Below are 12,839 nucleotides of genomic sequence, written 5' to 3'. Positions count from 1 at the left end.
AAAGCCTCAACGTGCAGCTGCTTTGTGACGCACCGGATATGGATAGAAGACAGCTGTTCATGACGTAGAGCCACGTACACCGCCGAGGGAAGAGCTGCAGACAAACACGGGGAAAAACTGAACAAGCGTCCCAACAGCAGAGCATCGGATTAACCTAAACGTCTCCAGTTTCTATGGTTACAGGAAAAAATAAATAAGTTGAATGTTTGGTCGCACCTGTTCCATGGTGGTCTCGTGCAGCTCGTTGAGGTTTAACGTGTAGATCCCCTCCTCGGCGCCAAATATCAAATACTGATCTGGAACACACAAGCGTATTATTGACCATTCTGGACGAAAACAGATTCTGGACGAAAACTTGCGTCGTCGCAGCACATTACTGCAACACATCGCTTTCGTCTTCACTACCTCTGGTGTCAGGGTTGATCCACGATGTGGCACAGTGGATCTTCAGCGGACAGCCGTTGAACACCTTGGAGAAACACGCACCCATCTGCAGATAGGAGGAGAGAAATGTAATTTTTCTACAGTTTTTTTTCTTTCTTTTTTTTTTTTTTTTAATTTGTTTTTACCTGGAAAACGGAGCAGTCAGTTTAACAAAGAAAGTTCGAACAGTGTTTGCATTGCAGTGGTTTGACTCGATACTTACATGGACTTTGGGTGTAGGTGGGAGACCATTACTGATAGGCTTCTAAGACAAAGAAACACACATTTAAAAAAAAAAGCAATGTTAAAACCATATTAAATCTTTCCATTTATCGATTAGTGAGCCACCATTTCAGGGGTTTATTTCCAAGCTTTTAATTTAAAATAAAAGTCCTGCGATTACTTAACTGCTTCAGCGTCAGCCAGGCTACATAGAAGCAGAGACAAGGCTTTAGCAACAATAATGTTTGTATCTTGTATTGTTAGTAAGGATCTTCAATATTGGCTATTTTTATTACTGATACACCGATTCTGTCCAACTCTTAATTTCAGATACCAATATTTTTAGAGAGAGTTGTTTCAAATGTACAAAAATATCTGGAAAAGTTTACATGACATCTTGCATATTTTATCATTTTGATTTAGAGGAGACGTAGCTGAAGAGTTAGATATACGATATGTGTAAATGTTGTGTAATTAAAAGAGTAAAAACAGATACCGATAATTTCCAGTACTGCATTGTAATGTCGATATTGCCTGATAATATCGGACATCTCTAACTGCTCGTATATGAAAGGCTCTTAATGCTCTATGCTAGACATGAACATGCGTACAGACTGAGCCGTATCTCCATCTTCTGCCTCCTTTATGTGTATTTTGGTTGGTTTACAGAGAGCTTGTGGGTGCATCGTCTTGGGCGTATTAATAGCGTATTAATACGCTGGAGGAAATAAAATTACATGCAAAACGCAGCCACAATGTATTCCTCCCATGTATTCAGTGTCACATGATTCTGGTAGCCTATCAGATGTCATGATGGTGCTGCTAGTTTTAATATTTTACTCAATAAAATATACTGATGGAAACAAGCACTTAAAGCTCTGGCAGGAATTCACTTGGAGCCATATGACACCTCAGTAATCACCACACTGACCGGTAGACTCCTGTAGTTTAGTTGTGTGTAAAGTTTTCAGCATAACGCCGGAGCAGGAGAGGTTTAAAAAGACACTGATATTTTCCTCTGACTTTCATGTGGTTATATAAATGGTAAACGCACGTATTTGTGTGGTTTTGCTGTCATTTGAGATAAAGGGAGCAGCAATGACAAGCCTGCATATAAATTAGATGCATCATATCAGACTGTGTTTTTTTATTTGGTTGTTTTAATAAAAAGACCAAGTTATAAGCCTGTTATAAAGGAAAAGGAATCTGAAAGGATGAAAATCTATCGTGAACCAGTGCTTTCTATAAACACGTCACTCACTTTTATTATAATTTGCCAAAACAAGCAAAACTTTAAAAAAAAAACAAAAAACACGAGTGATGATCATCATTTAAAAGAGACCAGCTTGGTTTGACATTACTGGAAAACACAGAGCAAGAAGATGTGTTTATTAGAGCTGTGATTATATGCTTTTGTCCCGATTCGATTCAATTCAGATTTTTTTGGGTGCCGATTTGATTTAAATTGCGATTCTCACAATTCTTTAATATTGGCAATTTTTGTAGATTAAAGGAAAAAAGAAACGTACAGAACTTTATTTACATGTCATTTTTCTTGATTTCAATGAGGAAAAAACAACCCAGTAGCCAGACCATCATTAAGCTGCTATAATGCCCAAGGAGACAAGTAAAAAGATCAATAATAAAAATGGCAAAAATTTATAATGGATTATTTTTATTATTTGAAAAAAAATTTGATTTTTAAAAAAAACAAACAAAAAAAACCCGATTTGTTCGTGGACTGTGGTATCGTGGTCTGACTAACTGGTTCCGTACTGGACTGCATGTCCTGGACAGCAGCTGTCTGTTGTCTTTACGGTTTGTCCAGTCGCTTTTTTATTTCTTTACGTATCAACATCTAATTTTTACACATCATCAATTTATTGTTAAAGAGCCTCAAGCAGCAGCAACAGAGAAAGTTGGGTCCAGCCTGGCGTTGACCCACGAACCCTGGTTAACTGATGCCTGCTTACCGGAACGTCCTTCTTGTCTTTCCTTATGGGGACACTAGGTGGCATGGTGGACTGCCTCTCTGCTGGACTCTCGCCATTGTGGGGTGAGTTCAACCCATTACCTACAAAAACAACAACAACAACATGGAAACAACGCAGTGTGAGATAGAAATGTGTGTGTGAAGGAATTTCTGAAAGTAGACCCCAGTCACAAGAAAAAAAAATCTCAGAAACATTGTTGGTTATGATGAGAACGGTTTAACCTCATGGACTGACAACACAGAGAAGAGTTATACAGTAAAAACAAACTACTGGGAGCAGAGAGATGGGGGAGGGAGGGAGGGGGGGAGGGAGCAAGCTAGCAGGAAGAATACAGAGGATCCAGTTCAATCATGAACAATACGTCCAATCTGCGAGTCGGTATTCAGGGTTACGTAATCATTTAAGTGGAGGCAATTCCTGCAAAGATAATTTACTTTTCAGGGATTTTTTTCCCCCCTTTTTTGGACTTTAATGCATTGTTGGATACATTTCACCTGATCACTCCTGCCTGTTAGCTCTACTGTGCAAAGCAGCTTTACACTGCACAGCTGTATAGACATTTAATTTAACAGCCATTTGCTGGACTACATCCTCTGTATTCATGATCTCCAGTCGCACTCGGCTTGATTTGTTCATCTGCATTTTTCAAAATAAAGTTTGCAAAAAAATGTCCTTAAATTTTACTTTTTTCTTTATTTTTGCAGCCAGTTTATCATCTTTTATTTAGTGTTTATATTACATTTGCCTTCTCTTGATATTTGCTGCAATGAGAAAAACGTTTCATTCAATGATCAGCTAACATTAGTGACTACAGAGAGAAAAAAAACTAATGAATGAGCAGGCTGGATATCTTAATATGTTAAAGACATGACCCATCTGATCAGAGTCTGGGTCAGCGATAACCAGCGTCTGCAACATTCTGGCAAGCAATCATGAAACTTCCTGATCAATTATCTGAAAAGACCCTCGTTCCTCTCTACAGATTCTCCTCGAATCATAACATGATGCAACTTCATGCAACTTCGAATATTTGCTTTCCATTCATTTCACCTTTATGCCGTCATCCTCACATTTCCTTGAACTGATTTTTTTTTTTTTTTTTCAATAACGCTTCTTTATTTATTTATTTATTTATTTTTAAATCCATTGTCTTTTTTAAAATCAAATGTCTTTCATCCTCTGTTGAAGACTTTTGTGTGACCCTGGTGTCCACGCACAGAAGGATCTATAAAACTGTCGAACATCAAAATTTTCTGCTTTTTTTCCCCCTTAAAACATTCAAGCAACGTCCATTCTGCTCAAAAATAACATTCAATCATTTTTATATTTTTAAACCTTTAAAAGCCACGAAGAAGAAATAAAATTACAAGACTGCATCTTTAGCAGGTATAAAGGTGTTTTAGTGATTCATAAAAAGCAGAAAAAATACTGATGTATGATGAATTTTAATCCGTTTTTTGCGCATGTATATTTTTTGTCTTAAAGTTCCTAAAAGATACTTGATAATGCAAAGAAAAAATAAATAAAATGGAATCAAAACAATTTTGTTGATGATGTTTGACATATCCAAGAGTCTAATCAACATTAAAAACTCACTCCTGTAATATTTATTATATGGAAAATAAATCAGTTTTTGTGTTTACTGTGAAAAATGAGGCAGCAGTCCAAATATCCAAACGTGCATTTAAAGGGTTAAAAATCCTAAAAATGATCTTTTTCAGAAACACTGATGTAAGATAGTTTCATAGCAGCTTTTATGGGTGGGAACATTTGGCCACAAGCCTCAGCAGAGGGGACTAACTTTGAGGAGGACACAAGGGTTAATATCCTTTTCAGGCTAACAGGATCAAAACATTCATTATTCTCTTTGCTGGCAACTAAAATCTGAGCATTTCAGTCAGCGACTGACATGTTTACCTGAGAAACACCCACAATATTTTCTTTCTAATGAGATAAAAACACGATGTGTGCAGCGAATAAGAGAAACATTCACCACACTTAAAATTTCTACTGTGTGGAGAGTCGTCAATGTGAACCAAGAAGTCCCAAAAGTCTAAATTTGTTGTACTATTCAGGTGAAAATAAGCCGAAGAAGAACAACCAGTGAAGTTCCTGGGACAAAAAACATCATGTGACTCTTAAAACAGCATCAGCCCGCCAAATATGTTTAATATTACAAAGCAAACGAAAGCAAATGGGCTGATGGTTAAAAGCAGCAGGAGCGCGCCGAACGCTGCAGTCGCCATCGTTCCCCGAGACCAGAAGGAAAAAAAAACTAGAGCTATCATGTGGACAATGATGGAATTCCTGCTACTGGATTAACAGTGATTTTTTGGATTTAGGAATTTCATACATTCCCTAAACAATTAAATACAGAACACTGTGGAGGAAATACTTCGTACTACATCTGGAAATCTGACCCTAAAAATCAGTTCCTGTTTAACAGAAAACTTTTTCTTTTTTTCCTGAACATGAATTTGGAAAATTTAGTCTCATTTGGTTCCTTTAAAGGTGGCGTATGCAAGATTTTCAATATTTAAAATAAAAAAAAAATTACTAAAAAAATAACTACAATCATAATTAGTTTTTTTGTGCATGTAGGTTCCAGTCTGTCCATATTTGATGTGTTATTAAATTACAAGTTTAATTAATGACAAAGACCCTTCTTAAATGTTTGCCTACCAGTAAAAAAAAAAAAAAAAAAGACTGGAACCTATATGTTCAAAAAAATATCTAATTATGATTGTCGTTATTTTATTAGTTAATTTTTTTTAAATATTGAAAATCTTACATACTCCACCTTTAAACATAACCATGGGATTATATGTTGCTATGTGAGTTCTGATAGGTCAGGAAAATCCTCTTCCTTCTTCCTCCTGGGGAGTGCGGGAGCAGCAACAGCTGTTGACTGATTGGGTTAAACAACCAATCGGCTTCACAAAGACAAGTAATCATACTGAGCAGGAGCTGATGAACAGAAATAACTTGAAAGGAAATTATTAAAAAGCATTTTTTGTTAATGGAAGCAACACATGAATCATTAAGAGTAAGAGGGGTTGACTGATGGGAGACCACAGGACTGAAGGGGACAACGGGGTCTGCCGACACTACCCGGCTACCAATCAGCTGCCCTTACTCTCTTCCTGTTCCTGCTCCTCTTTCACCTCCTTCAGCACCTCCCACGCCTCCTCCAGCTCCTCCTCTGTGTGAGGCGTGTGGAGCCACTCCCAGAAATGTCTAAAGCTCCCATCATCCTCTGGGGCAGAGTTTTCCACGTCATTGCGCTTGGGGCTGTCGTTACCTAGGCTACTGCGGCGGTGGGGAGGCAGCTTGGGGGGCGGAGGCCGCGGAGGGACGTTGGAGGCCGGCTTGGCGGGGCTCGGCGTCTCTGGGACCGGACAGCGCTTGATGGTCCCTCCTCCGCCGTCATCCTCGCTGTGTGATTGGCTATCGTCCTGTTTTTGGGGCTGCTGTTGGGACGAGCAGATGGACTTGGGCTGGAGGACAAACAAAGATGAGGACAAACGTCATTTGTTTGTTTCCATATTAAAAAATGGCTCCTGAAAACGAGACCATGCTGAGCCGAGCGAGTCCTACCTTTGGAGGGAGCGGCGGAGGGACTTTTGGCCTCATGATCGTACTCGATTTACTGAAGAATGAGAACATTTATAGTTTCAGATAAATAAAAAACAACAGAAATACACTTCTTTAAAACAGCATGAGCACAAAGGCTGTGGCTAAAGTGTCATTTTCAGCTACTTCAGCGTTAATCACAAACGTCAGCCTCCTGGAATTTCACATTTTAGTACAAATACTTTTCTTTTTTTTAACTATGTTATTCTAAACAGCTAAAATGACTGGATATAAATTTTGAAAATGTGACAAATATATAAAAAATTAAATGTAATGCATGCTAAAAGGACAGCTCTAACCACAGCCTGGCAAAATGTCATAAGACTGAAGACAAATGCATTAAAATACACTTTAAACAACAAAAAACAGAAAGCTGGAACACCTATAACCTGCAGGTAAGACTGCAGGACTGTGTATAAAGCTTCTCAGAGTTCATGGTAATGTTTATGTGTAATAATGTACTTTACTCATATTCAAATATGTTTATCTGAATAAATCAAACTGTACAATCTTTTTAGATTATCCCTTTAATTATTTAGTTGTTAAACTACATATTTTCTAAAGTATAAAATCATTTCAGCTTTTATTTGAACATCAAATCCCAATTTTACACTCATAACTACAGAGCCAATAATCATTAAATGGACTGTTTTACATTTCAAACCCTTAGAAATCTCAGATTTACACCTCATAAGTCATAAATTTTGGACACTTTCACATGAAATCGTATGTGAAGGTGCTCCCAAACTTATGACCAGTAGTGTAGAGATATGACAATGAATGGCAGACACATATTAAATGTGAATGAACGTGCGGAGAGCAACATGATGAAAACATACAGGAACATTGGTGAAATGAAGCCGCAGACATGCCGCAGACTTCCACCCCCACAGAGGCTTTTTGTGTAAACTTTATCAGCCAAATGAATCCAGTTTACACAAGAAGGTAAAGATTTACATGTAAGTTAACACTTATGGGTGTAGAAATAGCAAAGTAAGGATTTGCAGAAGGTATGAAAGAGAGTAGAAAGATCTGTAAAGCAGCTTTTACAGTGACAGCGATGGAAAAGAAACATGATCATTTTCATGAGCAGGAACTGTCTGTTTATCAGAAGCATAAAAGCCAGATCAATGGGTCCAGTTACCAAGCAAAAGCACATTAAAATGTTACCCTTTAAAGCATTACTGCTGTTCTGAATATTAAGTCAGAAACGGCTGCAGTCAAAGTCCAAATTAACATCTTTGCTTTGCTATTTTTCCCCTCATACGTCGTGGTTTTTGCTCCGTGACAACAAGCTCAACGCCTACAATGTAAAAGCACAAAAGGCCTTTCTGACTGTGGTGGAAAATATCTGTCTGGCAGGAACACTTTGGCCTACCACAGACATTTGGCTTTTACACAATAAGGGAAGAGGCTGGATGCCAGATCTACACTTTTATACTGTAGAGGAAGGAGAGGACAGACGGTAGCACGAGGACACACACACACACACACACAGCAAGGAGGCACACAGATGGCGTTGCAAGTGCACAACAAAACAATAGCAAAGAAGACAATGTCACGAGAAGCAGGCGTATGAGAAGGGAAGCTCAACTAGTTTCTACTGTCGCTTAGAGTGAAACTTTAATGCTACTGCATGCCTGTTAGCCTTCTGCAGCTACATTCAGGATTTTACTTTGTATTTCATGGACTATGGCCACATGGAAAAGTTTGCTTTCTTTAAAATTTAAGGTTTTATTAGCATATTAAAGGGGGGGGGGGCAAAAACACACCTGGTCCTTATTAGGTCCCAAAATTTAGTAAATTACAATAATACAAGATGGAAAAAAACTAAATGCAGAAGCAATGTGAAGAACAAACCGCACTCGTCATGTTTGCATTGAAGTTACAGTGAGAAAACATTATTTATTAGTGGAAAACACTCGACATAGCGTGTGGAGAGTGCGCATCCCTGGAAGATCGCCCAAAGGTCAGATGACAGAACGCTAAAAAAAACTGCAAAACACACATCAGCTACATCTAAAACTAAACAAGCCTTAATGAGGAAGTTAAATATCAAAGTTAAAGACAGAAGAGTCAGAGGAAAAGTGAACAAGTGTGGCTTGTTTGAAAATTGTTGCCAGGAGAATATGGCCTGTTTGCTTTAATGCAGGGTCACTGGGGGGCTTCAGCCTATCCCAGCAGCTACTGGGCAAGTGGAAGGATACACCCTGGACGGGTCCGTCACAGGGCCGACAGAGTGACAAGCTACCACTAATCCTCAGAATTATTCCCAAAGGGAATTTAGATAAACCATGCATGACTAAATTACTTGTTTTTGGACAAATTTTCTAAATAAATTATTGATGATTTCAGCAAATCTCAATAAACCACGAAACATCTGGAACATCTGCAGAATAACAGACCAAAGTGGAGATGTTTAGTCATAACGTGCAGCATCATGTGTGGCAGATCAGCACAAATACCTCAAACCAGCTGTTAGGCACGGCGGTGGAGGGCTGATGATGTGGGCTTGTTTTTGGGGGCGGGGCCTGGCTAGCTTTTAGTCTCTGGCTTTTCACATCTGCAATGTGTACTAATCCAGAAGATGACGCTGAAACTTTTGCTCAGTGATCCTGAACTGTTTCAGTTTCCAACAAACACGGTGTATCCGCCACCGTCCAGTTCTGCGTTGCTGCCATCGTTTATCAAACTCCTTACATTGCTGAACCCGCATGTGGTTCTAGCGTGCACAGAAACAACATCCAGCATAGCAACAAGCAGAATGAGTGTAAACTTTTCTAGTTAATCTTGATCAGACTGTAAATTCTTTCCAATCGAGTCCGACTGGATAAGCTGAGGTGTTTAGATCACACATTTTTATTCTGATTGGACATTCAAACAGATCGGAAGTAGTCCACGTACAAGCAGCACATCAGCTGAATGCCAACCTGCCTGACAGGTAAAGCTGAGATGCAGCTGGGTCATGGATCAGAACAACGATCCCAGTCGTGGCTTAAAGTCCAGACTTCAGCCTGCATGTAGGTTAGTTTACAGAATTTTAAGACCTTTTAAGGACCAAATAATTTCACATTATGTCATGAAATGAAAACCAGAAGTCACATGGGGTGTGCTTCTGTTTCACATGACTGCACATGCAATACAGGAGACGATCCCAAACGTTAACTGTGATGAGTACTGTCGGCCTCTCGGCTAGTAGCGTTAAAACTTCACACCAAACAGCTGCAGCAGCATGGAGGACACACACACAAACACAGGCGGTATATGTAGCGTGATGGTGCGGCGCAAGGGGGAGGGGGGGGTTGTGCAGCAGAGATGCGTGGATGAAACTGTGGCAAAGACGGGAAGACCTTCTTGTTTTCTTTGTCATCCTTTCCCCGTTAAAAGGAGAGATGTGCGGAGAAAGACAGAGAGACAAGGAGGGAAAGGCTTCCGGTATTCTAAGACTGAGAGGCAACTTACTGAGTGTGAGTTTCATCATCATCTGCACCATCATCATCCTCATCCTCATCATCCCCTAAGTGTGCCACATGGCCCCTGGGAGAGGAGGTGAAGACAGGAGAGGGAGGAGGAGTTGGAAAGAAAGGAGAAAGGGGGAGTAGAGATGGTTGTGATGGGGGAGAGGAGAAGAGGGAGAGATTAAGGGAAAGTGGAGCAAGCAACAGAAAGAGGATGGAGGTAGAAGGGGGAAGAGCTGAGTGAAGCTCGGTTTAACAGACTCCAATCTCTAAACCCCGGGCAGGACAAAAAGGACGGAAGAGGTTCTTCTTCCACATGGACACCAGCAGAATTAACAAATCACTCCGTTTCCTACCGATGGCAACAAGCGGGGAAATCATTTCCACCGGCAGCTGGACGCTTTCAAACGATGACGACCTTCCAGAACTACAAACAACTTGACTTAAACTCTGATCAGCTGTGAGTGGGTCTCTGTGGGTGTGAGTACTGGCCACAGTGGAAATGGGCTTCTAATACGCTACTTCTGAGAGATAAATCAGCTTTCATGTGCTGAGATTTCTTTTGAAAAAGAAATACTACTTTTGTTGTTATGCTGTTAATTAGATATCAGTGTCAGGAGAGGTTTTTCTTCCTCCTTCCGAAAGGTTAAAGATTTAGACATGCTCGCTTTGAAAATTGGCATCTTCTAAGTTCTTTAGTGATTTCCATTGCATGGGCAACAGGAACGGCATCAGGGCGACTCAACAGGTCTTTCCTCGACTTTGTTTTCTACTTTAGATGTTATGGTCTGAATTTAAGAGCAGTGTGTGTGAAGCTGTCTGCAGGGATCCTTCATCCTGGTCCTCAAGAGCTTTCCAAGTGTCCCTGCTGCAACACACCTGATTCAAATCAATGTGTATTTAGCAGACTTGTGCGGAGCTTGTCTGAGTCTGATTTGAGCGTTCTCCAGCAGGGACACTTGGAAAACCTGCAGGACACCGGCCCTCGAGGACCAGGATTGAGGAGCTCTGCTTTACTGTGTATGTGTTGATCGTTGATCAATTGGATGCTTCTTTCTGAGAATGGTTTTTAGTTCAGAGTTTATATAGTTGCTGCCAGTGATCATGATGACTAAAAATGACAGAAATCTATTTTACTGGTGAAGAAAAAGATCAAATCAATGTCAAGTCAAGCTCACAGACAGGCAGATGCAGCAACTGTGGATTAATCTGTGAAATAAATAAGTAAATAATCTCCATTTTCAAACCTTCCTCCTCTGAGATTTTACCTTGAGCATTATATTATATTATAATAATAATATAATATAATATATACAGATAGGCTCCAGCTTCCCTGTGACCCTGAACTGGATTAAGCAAAATCCAACTCAGGCTAGGTTAGGAAAATGAATGAATTATTATATTATATACATACACTTTTAGCTGCTAAATTACAAAGCCTGTAATTAATTAACATTTTTCAAATCACGTCCCACCCTTAAAAATTAGTGGTGTGTGTGTGTGTATATATATATATATATATATATATATATATATATACACATATATACACACACGTGTACTTGTAGTCTCTAGCAGTTAAAGTCAAGGGGGACTTAATTTCTGTAGATGTTTGCAGATGTTGTCATTTTAAAGTTACTTAGTTTGAAATATTTTTTAAACAGCTTAATTCATAATGCTTTAATTTCCAAATGACATATTCAACAAGATTGGTGTCTGTCCAACATTTTAAAATGAACTGTATGGTAATTCTGTCTCTGATGTCCCAGTGGGTTCAAACTACTCAGCTGATCTGCAACTGGAGGTCTCTAACCAGACCCCTGACTCATCTGGTTGGTTTTTATTCAACTTTTTATTCCCCATCATGCTCTACGTCACACTTTGCTTATTATCTTCCTTGACTGGAGTTCATCACTTCAGTTTTATTCTGCTGGTGGGAAAATATCCCACCGTATCTCGAGCAGGAGGCTGGGATATCCCTGCATACCTAACAAATCACGCAAAGCGAGTAATGACTGTGGATGCAACCATCAGGTCTGGGCCAACTTGTCTACAAACGCCATCGTTTGTCTGCAACGTGAATTTTTTAACTAAATATCATGCTGAGAAACTCTATTTAAAGAATCACATTTCAAGTTCATGAAATGTACGACACAGACCTAACACACATGGCTTTAACACCATGTGCACACATTCAGATGAATTTGTGTATATTTCTGTACTGTGAAAAGATCTCATTTGAAGAGATTTCAGAAAAACACATTTGTCAAACGAGCTTACCTCACAGAAAGCCACAAAGCACATAAAAAGCAATAATTATCTTTTGAGTAACTAAGAATTTCTCCATAGACTTGCCAGCATAATTGCCATAATAAAACCCTTTGCTTCTTTAGCTACAAAAGGAATGTGAATGTGTGTGTATGCATGTATGTATATGAGTGTGTGTCTTTGTTGTATGTGCCGTGCACTCTGCAGGAAGCTCCTATGAAACACAGCCTTCTCCTGGAGACATCAAAGCGTGCAAGCAAGCTGCAGAAGGAAAAGAAGACCCAGCAGAACCCAAGATGCTGCGAGCTGTGAGAGCCTGGAGTCATTACAGCAGTGTTAGTGGCGTGTGATTGGCTCGATTAGTCCTGCTGTTCAGTAATGATTGGCTGATGGGTGAGGGCTGTTAGTCCAGCTGCAGATCGAGTCACCGTCGGTTCAGTCCTGGTTGAAAGAGGCTGGACTTACCTCTGCTGGAGCTCCTCTTCCACAGATTTGAGGAGGCTCCTGTTTATTTAAAAACATAGAAAAATGTTTGAATTAGATGGCTGTACTTGCTTTTTCTGCTTATAAATCACCCTTAGGAGGAGAAAAATGCACTCAAATGTGAAGGAAAGCTAAATTTTGCCCAAGATTATGTATAAATGATCAAACCTACAGCATCAAATCTGAAATTCTTCCTGTTTTCCAACAATTTTACTCCATTTACACAGTTAGCTCTTGGAAATGTGCAGCTGTAAAAAGGTGGATGAGACTCACTTGTTTTCTCCCAGAAGACTTGGTGAATCTTGGCCATATTCCAGCTGCAAATCCTAAAAAACAAACAAATCCCATCACTGCTGCG

General features: G+C 39.6%; 1 protein-coding gene across 11 annotated transcripts in view; it reads right to left on the bottom strand.

Moving 5' to 3' along the window:
* Positions 1–12,839, bottom strand: part of LOC306762427 (mitogen-activated protein kinase kinase kinase kinase 3-like) — a gene marked incomplete at its 3' end in the record, with an annotated part of 47,172 nt that overhangs the window by 5,170 nt on the left and 29,163 nt on the right. For 4 of the 11 annotated variants that reach the window (XM_079248869.1, XM_079248873.1, XM_079248874.1 and 1 more), the window contains 10 exons: positions 12,755–12,807; positions 12,464–12,502; positions 9,735–9,809; positions 6,237–6,288; positions 5,776–6,136; positions 2,619–2,719; positions 647–688; positions 406–490; positions 217–296; positions 34–94 (listed from right to left, as the gene is read on the bottom strand). In XM_079248869.1, coding sequence (XP_079104995.1) covers positions 34–94; positions 217–296; positions 406–490; positions 647–688; positions 2,619–2,719; positions 5,776–6,136; positions 6,237–6,288; positions 9,735–9,809; positions 12,464–12,502; positions 12,755–12,807 — 949 coding nt within the window. The remainder of the gene's footprint in view (positions 1–33; positions 95–216; positions 297–405; positions 491–646; positions 689–2,618; positions 2,720–5,775; positions 6,137–6,236; positions 6,289–9,734; positions 9,810–12,463; positions 12,503–12,754; positions 12,808–12,839) is intronic. The other 7 variants (XM_079248878.1, XM_079248870.1, XM_079248875.1 and 4 more) reach the window with 5 other exon arrangements.

The sequence above is a fragment of the Telmatherina bonti genome, assembly GCF_933228915.1.
Source record: "Telmatherina bonti genome assembly, chromosome: 11".
Classification (NCBI taxonomy): Eukaryota; Metazoa; Chordata; class Actinopteri; order Atheriniformes; family Telmatherinidae; genus Telmatherina; species Telmatherina bonti.
This window is presented reverse-complemented; position numbering and strand designations above follow the sequence as displayed.